The 13,156-nt window shown below is 40.0% G+C and overlaps 1 protein-coding gene across 4 annotated transcripts in view; it reads left to right on the top strand.

Moving 5' to 3' along the window:
* Positions 1-13,156, top strand: part of LOC149264395 (S-adenosyl-L-methionine-dependent methyltransferases superfamily protein) — a 287,352-nt gene that overhangs the window by 124,097 nt on the left and 150,099 nt on the right. For all 4 annotated transcript variants that reach the window (XM_089428071.1, XM_089428059.1, XM_089428055.1 and 1 more), the window contains exons 4-5: positions 8,619-8,663; positions 8,871-8,938. In XM_089428071.1, the coding sequence (XP_089284197.1) occupies positions 8,619-8,663; positions 8,871-8,938 (113 nt within the window). The remainder of the gene's footprint in view (positions 1-8,618; positions 8,664-8,870; positions 8,939-13,156) is intronic.

Raw genomic sequence — 13,156 nt, forward strand, 5'->3', positions numbered from 1 at the left:
CCAAAAAAAAAGACGACTTCTCCCTAGAGGCGCAGAACCCTGAACGCAGATACCGTAAATACCTGTCTATGCACGTTAATACCTGAACGCAGATACCTGGCCCGTATTGTTGGATCAATTTGTGTGCTGTGCATGCGCAGTTTCCTTCAACGGCGTATGGAAGACGTTTGCAGGTTTGCAGCTTTCATCAACTGGACGACGACCATTGTGAATAAGGATGCTGCAGCGCGGGTCTGAAAATTCCGGGCGGATGGGTGAGCACAGTTCAAATTTTCAACGCAGTAATACCACCCAAATATAAAACGTTTTGCAGCTTCCAACAACCATGTAAAACCACGATAATTTCTTGGCGCAGGCTGGAGGTAAATACGCAGGATTTGGAGAAAAAATCGACGGCAACCAGGGGCCACATTTTTCCCTTTTGTTTTGCTGGCTAGAAGTATGGTGCTGCGTTTTGATTTTTGCTTTGTAGGAGAATGCGAAGGTCACTAGCATCTAAATTTTGCAGAGAGGAGCTCATATGGCAGCGGAATAAGAGATGGGCGCTACGTGGATGAGCAAGAAACGTACAGGAGCTCGAATTTCTTCAGAAAATTTGAAAATCTTTTTGGAGAATGTCCCTGCAAAAAATGAAACCCCGGATGACAGACTGCTTGAGATTATCTGATGAAACCCTGAAAAATTCTCGTAGCCCTGTGCCTGCAATCCTGCAATGGGAAAACGAAAACCCAGAAAATATATGCAATGATTGAAAATAAAACCCTAAAAACTAGCTACAAAATTTACAGTATTTACAGATCTAAGGCTCTAAGCAGCTAGATTTGTCAATAATCCATAGTAATATTTTCAGAATTTTAAACTTAATGTGAGATACTAAAGAAAACCCTGCATGCATTCATAAAAAAAAAATCGAATGATTAGCCCGGGATCAAGAATTGGCTGGGCTCTTTCAGAAAACACAATCCGGGAGTTGGCTAGTTCAGCCGAGAACTTCCCCTAACGCCCGGTAATCTGAAAAAATGATTTCCTGCACAGCTTAAAATCAACCATTAACATAGAGGGAGAAAACGATAGTGAAACCCCGATCAAATGGAGATACCTGCCACTATATTTCAGAATCTAAACTATCATTCAAACCCCAAAGATCAGACAAGATACCTGTGCCTAGATCAGTCTTCATTAAGATATCATCAATGGCTAAAAATAAAATTATGCAGAAAAAATAAAACAATCTTACAGCATTTTCAGAAGAGTAACACCAGCAAGATTTTTAACCCCAAAGTCTTTCTTTATTGCACAAAAATGACTATAAGAGAGCTTTCTTTAGCACCAGACTCTCAGATCTAATCTGATCTCAAATGACCCCTAGCACCCTATTTAAAGGAAAAATTCCCAACGGCTAGTTCGAGTGATCCACGTCAAAATGATCTCGACCGTCGATGAGGATCAAGACATCTCTTAATCTCATTCGTCAAATTTTTTTAATGCATTAAAAAATTGAAATTCTGCATTTATTATTTTATTTCATTTTTTTAAATTTTATTTATTTTTTAATTTATTTTATAAATTTTATTACTTTTTTTTTTTTTAAATTTTTATTTTTCAGTTATTTTTTTTTTTTAATTTTTTAATTTTTTTTTAATTTTTAATTTAGTTTTAAATGGATCCTCGAACTTAGCCTTTGGAAAAATCACCTAGGAACCTAGGACTTAGGACTTATGAGGGGATTAAAACATTTTCTAACCCTCAAGACACTTTACATTATGACTTTTACAACTTTACATTTCAAGGGGGAAAACCCATTTGACATAGACCCTCATAAACCACCTAGTTCTGCGACACAACTATAATCTAGCAGATTAACACACTAGGATTCTCCTAAGATTCTAATGACAAAATCCATTCCGGCTTTGGGGTTAGGCTGAAGGAAAACTCTGCCGATCATAGATCGGTAAGACAAAAAACCTTCCGGAACGTAGATTATCACTAGGAAATTAGGTCCACCTAGGCAATTTATATACATGACTCATATCTGTTAAGATTATTTACAATTCACACATGCAGACTGGGTTTACAACATAATATGATCAAGTCAACGATGACTGTCGAATGGCACGGACATGTCGATGAAGCGTTATCCCTTTTGCGAAGAAAAGGGGGTGTACTGCTATGGGAAGTTGACACGTAGTGGTCAACACTCCCAACATTGCATCTGCACTGCAACTCCCTCTGCATCTATGTTGTTATCACTCCCATTTCTGCCACTGAAATGAGTTCTTGACCATCCCCATCTTTTCCTTGATGTAGTCAAACTTTGTCTTCCCAAGGGCCTTGGCGAGGATGTTCGCCACCTGTTCTCCTGTGGGAGTGTAGCTCAACTATATAGCTCCTCGTTGGATACAGTCCCTGACAAAGTGACATTGGATATCAATATGCTTTGACCTATCATGAAACACTCGATTCTCAGAGAGCTTGATGCAACTCTGATTATTGCACATGATCTTGGTTGCCTCTATATTCCTTTTGAATAGGTTCATAAGTAGTTTTCTAAGCCATATGGCCTCACACAAAGCTGTGCTCACCGCCATATATTTTGCCTCCGATGAGCTCAGAGCCACAGACTTCTGTTTCCTACTTCACCAGGAGGTCATTCTTGATCCAATGTTGAAACAGTACCCAGAGGTACTTTTCCGATCCACTAAATTTCCTGCCCAATCTACATCAGTAAATCCACTCAAGTTGATATCCTTACCTTTGGTGTACAAGAGTCCATAGTCTACTGTTCCCTGTAAATACCTATGAACGTGTTTGGCTTCTGCCCAGTGTGCTCTCTTTGGTTCCATCATGAACTGACTGAGGGTGGTGATAGCGTAGCAAATGTCTGGCCTGGTATTGACCAGATACATCAGGGACCCTATGAGCTGCCTGTATAGGGTGGGATCGACATCCTTGTCTTCTGATGCATCAATCTTCTTCTAGTTGGTGATCATTGGTGTAGCCATTGGTCTATAGTCCTCCATCCCAAATCTTTTCAGGATCTGTAGCATACCTCCCTTGCCCAAGGAAGATCTCTCCCTTCTGCTGCCAAACTTCCAACCCTAGGAAGTAGTGCATTCGTCCCAAATCCTTCATATCGAATTTTGTGGCTAGGTTCTTCTTGCAGTCTCCAATGAGTCTGGATGATCTTGTCAGAAAGAGATCATCCACATATAATACTAAGATTAACAGCTCGTTCTCTACAACCAGATAATAGAGATTTGGATCTGCGTCACTCTTGACAAATCCCATCTTCTGCAAGTAGCCATCTATTCAACCATACCATGCTCTCGGTGCCTGTTTCAGCCCATACAAGGCTTTCTTCAATCTGCATACATGAGACTTCTTCTCATGAGTCTCAAAGCCCTCTGGTTGTTCAATGTATACCTATTCTTCTATTACCCCGTTTAGAAATTCCATTTTGACATCCATCTGATGGATCTCCCATCCCATCTGTGCTGCAAGAGATATCATGATCCTAATAGATGTATACCTGGCTACCGGGCTGAAGGTCTCCTCATAGTCAATCCCTTTCTTTTGAGCATACCCCTTAGCCACAAACCTGGCCTTGTATTTCTCAACGCTGCCGTTTGTAGCGTATTTGATTTTGTAGATCCATTTTGAACATACTACTGATATGTCTTGAGGTCTTGGCACCACCTCTCAGACATCGTTCACCATTATGGAGTTGTACTCCACCATCGCATCTAGCCAAATCTGATGTTGAGCTGCCTCCTTGAAACTGGCAGGCTCTCCATCCTGAGCTACTAATGCCTGATATCTATTTGGTTGTTTTTGCTCCCTCTTATTGTTTCTTGGCTCACCGATGAATTCCTCTGCATCTCGCAGAATCTGACGAAGTTCCCTGCTAGTTCTTCCTCTGCCAGCAGGTGCTTCTGTTCGCTCCTCCTCCTCATCCTGAGAGTCTTCCTAATCTGAGGAAGAATTCTTTACTTCTGTTGGTTGAAGAGGCTTAACCAACGGTTCCTCTTTCGACTGCTCCTCGGAAGGCATCTCGCGAGATCTTCTGAAAGCCCTGTCCTCCATGAACTTTACATCTTGTCGTACTACTACCTTCCTGCTCCCTCGAAGATAGATTCTGTATGCCTTAGCGTTCTTGCTATATCCCACCAGATATCCTTTTTTGCAGTCTGATCCAACTTCTTCCTCTTTTCTTCGGGTATGCGGCAATATGCTAAACTCCCAAATATCTTGAAATGATTGACTTCAGGTGTCTTCCCTGTGAAGATTTTCTCTGGAGTAATCTTTCCCAAAGCCCGATGAGGAGTCCTGTTCTGAACATAGACAGTTGTGTTGCATATTTCCGCCCACAGGAATTTTGGCATATCCTGATCATACATCATGGCCCTAGCTGCTTCTACAATAGTCTTGTTCTTTCTTTTCGCTATCCCATTCTGCTCCGGATTGTAGGGAGCGGTCCACTCTCTTCTGATGCCCTCCTTAGCGCAAAAATCAGTGAAGTCGTTATCGACATATTCTCCACCATTATCCAAGCGCAAAACTTTTATTTTCTTCCGAGTCAGATTCTCCACTAGAGCCTTGAACTCCTTGAATCGACATAAAACCTCATCCTTGGTTTTCAGAAAATAAATCCAAGTTTTCCTTGAGTGGTCATCATTGAAGGTAAGGAAATTTCTGGCACCACTGAGAGTTTTGACGGACATAGGTCTGCAAATATTTGAGTATATTAATCTTAGTACACTCTTGGCCCTGTGTTTGCTCGTAGGAAACGCTACCTTGGCATACTTTCCTAGAGCACATTCCCTGCATACATCATCTCGTTCCGTACTCTGATCTGGAACTCTTGTTACAATGCTCCTAAGAATTCTCAGAGCTCCATGGTGGAAGTGACCCATTCTTCTGTGCCATATTTCATTCAAGTCCTTGTCTCCATGACTGCCTATTAGTGCCATTAGTGATTCTAGTTGTAATCTATACAACGTATTACTTCTAATCCGATCTACACTCTCTTTTTCTAGCTCGGGTGTTTGACGTATACCTTCTCCTTGATGAAGTAGACGTCATAGCCCTTGCCTTGTAGTTGTGACATGGAAAGTAAGTTCATCCCCAATCTTGGTACATGCAACACATTTGTAGCACGGAACCGTTCTCCCAATTCTGTTTGAAAAACTATGGTACCCTTCCCTACTGGAATACACTTTGCCTTGTTCCCCATGGTGATCTGAAAGTTCATCTTCTTTTCTCGATATTCTGAGAAACATTCCCTGATTCCTGTCATATGCCACGAGGCTCCACTGTCTATATACCATACTTCTGATGATGCAGCACTAGTCATACACGCCACTTCTTCTTTCAGCCTAGAAGCCAACATAGAGAAATCAAAATCTCTTTCTCTTGTGCAATCTTCTGAAAATCTGTATGAGTCCCCTAACGTGGATGCCTTTGAATCGTGGTCTCGACCCATAATTGATTTTCCCTTTCTGTCTCTGATTACTTGCTCTAATACAATGTGAAAATTTTGTCACTGCAACAACTGATTTACTTTTCCTACTTATTCCACAATAAGTTATTTATGAAATTACTTCAATAAACATTAAAATAAATACTGCTGCAGATATCACACCGTAATACAGAAACAAACATATGCACAAGAATCAACACATTGACACAGTTATTTTGGACAACAGTCCCCGGAAAAACCTAATGTGGGAAAACCGGTGCAGCAAGGGAGGTTTTTATTATTCAACAATTCTTCAGTACAACAGGGTGCCAAATTGGCTTACCCACAGAGAGAAAAATTCTCCATCACTTCTCCCAATCCCAGTGTCAGCCTGACTGACCTCTGCGTGGCTCAGACCCTCTGCGTCAGCCCTGGACCTCTCTGCGTCACCCATGCAGGCCCAATTAATGATTGCGCAGTCTCCTGCTGCCTCTGGGTCTGCCTGAAATTCCCTGCGTCTGCCTTTGCTGCCTCTGCGCTGATCTCTAGTGGCTAATCCCATCTCTCTGTTCCGTACTTACTGTCTCCTGACTCCTCACCAGACCACTGGTTCAATTTCTCAGCTAACCCGGCTCCAGAAATTGAACTGACTGGTCTCCCTTGATGTGTTCTCCAAGTGACCCTCAAGCCTCCTCTTATACTTTTCTCGTTGACAAATCAATGGCCAAGATTAAGTCCCTAATCAATGGCTAAGATTAGATCTGGCTTGATCCATGACTTTTGGACCATTCTGACACAGTTTTATATTAATTCACATTAATATTTTAATTTCCCTAAGTTTAGACTTAGGGACTCCATTAAAAATATTAATTATTTTAATATCTCCCAAACTGTTTAGAATCTGCCCAAACCCTTTCTGGGTATTGGAGATCTCATGTGCTTTAGCCTCTCCACAAATTTTCATGGCTAGAGAACATCCGATGCTACCCCAAATCAACATCTAGAGCCTTCTCAGTCGTCCTTAATCAATTCCTATTAATTAATGAATTTTCCTAAGTTAGATCTAGGCATTTTTTTAATTATTGATCAATTAATTTAGTTAAGGCGTTTCAGAAGTTTATCTCATGAAACCTTTTTTGGATTTTGGAGATCTCATGTTCCTTAGTCTCTTAGACACAAATTGAGACTAGAACACCTATTTGATCCTACCAAAATCTTGCATCTGCCCCTTTGCATGATAGTGCATTGCAATCACTTCCACGAGGGCAGGGGAGGGGAACCCCTCCCTGACGGAGGGGATGTGAACCCCTCCCTGACGACTTTTAACCTAACATGATAGTGGGAAGATTCTAGTGACCCAGATAGCAAGTACTTGCGAATGATTGTTCGACATTATGAACTCTTGAGGGTGAAGACATTCACGAGGGTGAAGGCATTCACGAGTAATGGGGGTTATAATAGCAGGGTGAGGGGCACTAGAGTTATAATGGAGATGATGTAGATGAGACTAAGGAGGGAAACCCTCTCCTGGATAGTGAGGTGGCACCACAAATGTATATTTGTTCTTGGCCCATGGTCGTTTCTCATTTTGTTTCAGAGTAGGGCTTTTCATTTGCACATGTTTACAACCTTATAGTCGCCTTTCCTATGAGGTCCAAGGCCAATGACTCTTCTCGAAAGGAAATTGAGGCACGACAATTCCAACAACTGGATGCACCTAAGTGCGGATGTTTTGGCAACCTCTTTAGGTGCGACAACCTGCCTATCCTTGAGCTTGGGGTAGTTTCACTGCACATATTTCAGGGTGATTTTGCATGTGTCCTGAGCCTCTCAATGTAGGATGGTACGAGGTGTGTTGTTGGGCTGAGGTGGGATGAAGAGTAGAGGTCATGGATGGGTAGGCAGATACTCCTCCTCCTCCCAACCCACTCATTCCTCTCGATTAGCGAGAGAGGCTAGGGCAGCAGAAAGTGATACTTAAGTCAGTGTTCAAGAGAAGTGCAAAGGCAGATGAAGGATCTGGTGAAGAAGGTAAGGAAAAATACAGAACCCTATAAGGGGTCCAGATTTTGGATGAGGTCGGCGGCTGGCATTTTAGCCCAATCTACTCACATACAAAGGAAACAAAATTCTTCAAGAAAGAAACAGAATTCTTCAAGATTGCTGAGACCTATTGGATGACAAATGTCATTGTGCTTAGTCCTTGGAGGAAACTCAAGCAGCTTAAGAAGATACCCAGCCCACACTTAGGATCTTTGAAGGAAAGTTTGAGATGATGTGCAAAGGGGTCTTTGGCATTGGTTGTTCAGTGGCATCAGTCACAAAGGAAGATAAAGATCAGACTTTAGATGAGAGAGCAGGGGGAACACCCTCCAATCTCATCATCCTTGAGGAGGAGGACCAATTCCCTGGACCACAGTTGGAGCTATCAGAACCTGCAAGTGATGCTGAGAAGGAAAAGGCAGACGAACGATACCACACATCTCCTGCTTAATACCCTGTTTTAGTCTCAGCACACATCTCAGATTCTTTTTTCAAACTGGTTATCAAGGAAGGTCCATAGATGTAGGCTTTTAGTCTGTTTTCTGAAACCTTTTTTGTACTCGTTTCTTTTTTAGCCAGTCTATAGTATATACTTGCTGATGATCTTAATGTCTAAACTTGAAGCTTTAGAGTGACTGGATTCCCTGAAACTATCTACTGCACACCTCCAACCTTGGCAAAACATTGGGATGTTCTTTGGTAGTATATATATATATATATATACACGTATCTATCTATGTATTCATTGGGATGGCCTGTGCCATTCCCTGAATTTGAGGCATCTCTCCAGCTGTCCCTGAAACTATCTAGTTGCACACCCCCAACATTGGCGAAGCATTGGGATGTTCTTCGGTAGTGTTTGAATCTGAAAAATCTAATAACTTGCTCTTCATTGGAACACATGCTTTATTTTGAATATGTAAGTGGTTGATACTAATGTTTCTATGTGGTTGTGAACAGATGTATTCAATTTTTCTCATCTTCTTTCTTTTCCTTTTCTGGCAACGTAGGTAACACCGCTTTGAAGCTATGTGCATTGGAGTGAGTGTTTAATGTGCATTATCATGGGTTTTTCTCTACTTATCAACTTCTATAATTAATGTGGTTTATATTGCAGCTCATCACCCAAGGATTAATTCTGCAATACAGCTTCTTAAAGAAGGTATTCTTAACATTTTTCTTATAACTTCCAATTTATTTCTTCTTCTGTTGTAAATTGGATTCCTTGATCCCTCGTTGGAAATGATTTCTGTAAAACAAATCCACACCCTTTTCATGTATGAAACTCGCAGTTTTGAGAACAAGGTTTCTATACATCAGGAACTACTTAAAATACTGATAAATTGAGTCGTGCTCATATCTTATGCAGCCATCAGTGAATTGAATGTCCAACCATATGATGAAGTTTCAGGCATAGGTGATTTGCGATATGTGCAGGTAAGCACATGAAAGTAGTTTGGAGTTTGAATATAGTTTTTGGGTTCATGATCAGAGATGATTTGTTAGCATAAATTATTGTTTCTGCTGGTGTTTGGAGTCTAGACATGCAAGTCCAAACTAGCAGAGTCTTTAATACCATATGGGGTCCTAGAAGATTGCTGCTTCAGCATTTACTCTTTGCAGCTATGGCTTAACAAGCTATGGTTTTTGTTAGAATTGTTGTACATCACATGTTTGGAATCATGTTTGTTGACTACTTTATTCTCTGAAGGCATGTCCAACCCTCTTTCAGAAGGTGCAGGAAATTATGGGTATTGTTAATCATGTTCCTGATGTGTTTCTGCAGCCTATCAGAAATGGTCTGCCTGTATTAGTGAAAATGACTGATGAGTGAGTTTTAATAGTCTTGCAGGCGACTTTCAGTTTGTGAAGTCTTGTTGTCGCTCAAATTGTACAGAGACGGTGTGATAACAACTCAGGGAAGGGGCTGTCACTCTGATCCCTGCCTTATCTGTTCTAGCTGTCTCCCAACAGTAGGCTATGGGGGGTAGTCCCTATGGAATGTGAGAATGCAAGACTCGTTGGCAACCAACAAGTCCGGGAGACACAATTGAATGGCTTAGCCACTTGGTTGATTTAGCAAGTTTTAAGGATTATATTAGATTAATATGTGAGACGAGTGCCTTATGGAGTCAATTACTTGCTTTATATCGATTAAGTACTAGATGACTGGATGAACAATTGCTGCTTAGATGCTTCACTATCCTATATGGAATACAAGTCTTATGATCTAGGTGAGATGTAAAGAATCTTGATTTATTTTAGTAATATGCCTAGCTAAGTGTATCCCTTAATCGTTTTCGATTTTGAGGCTAGTCCCAAAAGTAGGTTGTAGAGAGAAGTCAAGGCGAAGCAAGCAAAGACTTGGTTAACGATATCTCTTTGAAATCTGACATACCCGGTGCTTCTGGCTGCAGAGACTGTGGCTCTAACCACTGCAAGGTCATTGTTTTAACCACTAGATGTGAATATTTGGAAGACCCAAATTTCTACTGCAGCAATTGATTAAGTATCTTCTATTTGTTAAATTACTGAACACATTATTTACTGCATCCTACTGCAAATGTCGAAACTAATACATTGCATCCTTCACCAATTAAATTAAATGCGGAAACAAGAAATTGAGAAAGAAAGAAATACACAACACATGACACCATTATTTTTGGACAAATGTCCCCAGAAAAACCCAATGCGGGAAAACCGGTGCAACAATTGAGGGTTTGTATTATTAAGCAATAGTTTTTTGAATACAATCTTTGGATGCCTTATTGGCTATCCAATACAGAGAATCTGACTGACAGAGAGATGAGTGAGATATACTCCACACTATCACTGGCGATCCAATTTTGATCCAGCCACTGAATGACTAGCCCCTAGCTGTGTCTGTGCAGTTTCTGCGCAATCAATAAGCTGCTCTGCGTCACAGCTTCTGGGAATTGCATCTCTCCTTCAGTTGATCAATTTGTAGTATACCTAGGGGGGATATTATGGGGTACAGAGGGAGTTACCCAAGGGAATAATATAATAATGTGATGGACCATAGTTAATAAATAAAGTGGTTAACCCGCATCATGTAAGGGATCACAAGTAGTTAACAATAATGTGATAAGCCCATTTTATTAGATATATGGTATTGAGGGACTCATGGTATTGTATGTATGAAGCCTATATAGAGGCTAGAGACTCTCCATTGAGAGAGGTCAAGGATTATTGTGTTGACAAGCATATGGCTTGTGGAGTGTTCTCCTTCCTTAAGGAGTAGTTGCATTGTGTTGCCCTACCTCAAGGGTTTTGATATTAATAAAGAGAAGCATTTCTATATTCAGATCTTGTTATTTCTGGACATATTTCTATTTTCATATATTTGCATGCCAGATTTATTACAATTGGTATCAGAGCATTTTCTTGGGCAAAGCAGGGAGATATATATATATATATATATATATTTTGCAGGAATTTTTTGGAATGTGATGGACCATAGTTAATAAATAAAGTGGTTAACCCGCGTCATGTAAGAGATCACAAGTAGTTAACAATAATGTGATAAGCCCATTTTATTAGATATATGGTATTGAGGGACCCATGGTATTGTATGTATGAAGCCTATATAGAGGCTAGAGACTCTCCATTGAGAGAGGTCAAGGATTATTGTGTTGACAAGCATATGGCTTGTGGAGTGTTCTCCTTCCTTAAGGAGTAGTTGCATTGTGTTGCCCTACCTCAAGGGTTTTGATATTAATAAAGAGAAGCATTTCTATATTCAGATCTTGTTATTTCTGGACATATTTCTATTTTCATATATTTGCATGCCAGATTTATTACAATTGGTATCAGAGCATTTTCTTGGGCAAAGCAGGGAGATATATATATATATATATATATATATATATATTTTGCAGGAATTTTTTGGGACGGTGAGTTTGCAGATCAGATCTAAAACTTTTGGTGTAAAATTTGCAGAAACAAATTGCAGATCTGGATAGTCAGAAATGGAATCGACCAAATCGGAGTCCGGATGAGGGAGATATCGCCGATTTGAAAATCAACACTGTTGTAGAAATTTTTATGACGACAATTTGTGGACAACAAATCTCCAGTCAATTTTTGTAGTTTTTGTGGGGAATTTTGAGAAAATAATTGCAGATCTGAGATCCTCTTGAAAAATTACCCAATTTAAAAAAACAATCAGTCGAATTAGAGTCCAGATGAGGGAGATATCGCTGATTTAAAATCAGCTCTTTTTTCAGAAATTTTTTACGGCGGGACAGTTGCAGAGCGAATCTGAATTTCTAAAGTGCCTAGATAGAGATTTATATCACATGGGAAGATGCATAATGGTCGTTCCATTTCCAAAAAAGTTCATAATAAGGATTTTGAGAAATATTGATCGAACTGTGACCATTTTAAATTTTCGCCAAAGTAAGTGATTTTTTGAAAACCCTCTTCATGGCTTTTAGCAGGGTTTTTTTTTTTTTTTACAGGGAAAGATAATGGTCCTACTATTGAAGAATTCATAAAAGATCTTAAGAAAACCTCTCTGAAACATTGGAAAGGTTTAGTATGGTTTTGGGTGAAAGATGAGGCTGCCATATGGTGGAGCTCACTTGATAGCAAGTTGTCCAAACTTTCGAATGAAGAATTGGAAAAACTTTTTTGGACAAATGGTCTCATTCTACACAACAGGAGAATGAAACACGGAAACGGTTATTTTCTGATGATATCTCCTTATTACAAGATCATGGATGTATTTAGAAGGAGAAGATCATTGTGTCTATCAATCCTAGTTGCAAGTATAATATTATTAATGTTCATTTTGCTAAAATATTGCAAGCCCCAACCAAACAAATGGAGCACACACATGTTAATAATGAGGAGGTGCAAGTTTATAAAGATATGAAGATTTCTGTGGATAAGTATGTATTGCATTCTAAATTTTATGCTTCAGATATCGCTAATGTGAATGTTGTTTTGGAATGCCCTTGGAATGAATATGTTGGTACTATCAATATTAATGTGTAGAAGAAATTCTTGAAGCTCTGGTATAAAAAGAAGAAAATTACATTACAGGATATTTCCATCAATAAACTTATAGAGTCCACGGAGGCTGAAGCAAAAAATGTTGCAGGTATTGACACATCAGATGAGGAATCCGTGGTTGAAGTAATATTAGAAGATAATCAACAACCGTAGGCGCCACAACAGGTACCAGATACTAATTAGGCTCCATTAGGTGGTGAATTAAAGAAAAATACACCAGGGGTTAAAACTTCAACATATCACCACCCAGATCACCCAACAAGATGGCAACGAATTAGCCACAAGGACAATAACCCCCACACGACAGATAGAGAGGTGCGAAGATCCAACCACAACACATCAACACAGAGTAACCGCTAGGATCAACTTCCATCTCAAGCGAGCGAGGCACGAACTAGATCGAGGGTTTACCTTTCTCTTGGATGGCTAGATGCACGTGCATGGTACCAGTGGACTACTTTTTTGAGTAGATCTTATTATTTGTGTTCTTCTTATGTTTCAAAGATGAAACATGTTTAAGGGGGGTGAAATGTAGTATACCTAGGGGGGATATTATGGGGTACAGAGGGAGGTACCCAAGGGAATAATGTAATAATGTGATGGCCCATAGTTAATAAA

The sequence above is a fragment of the Pinus tabuliformis genome, chromosome 6 (genome assembly GCF_031772625.1).
Source record: "Pinus tabuliformis cultivar Carrire ecotype Pingquan chromosome 6, CPIR1, whole genome shotgun sequence".
Lineage (NCBI taxonomy): Eukaryota > Viridiplantae > Streptophyta > Pinopsida > Pinales > Pinaceae > Pinus > Pinus tabuliformis.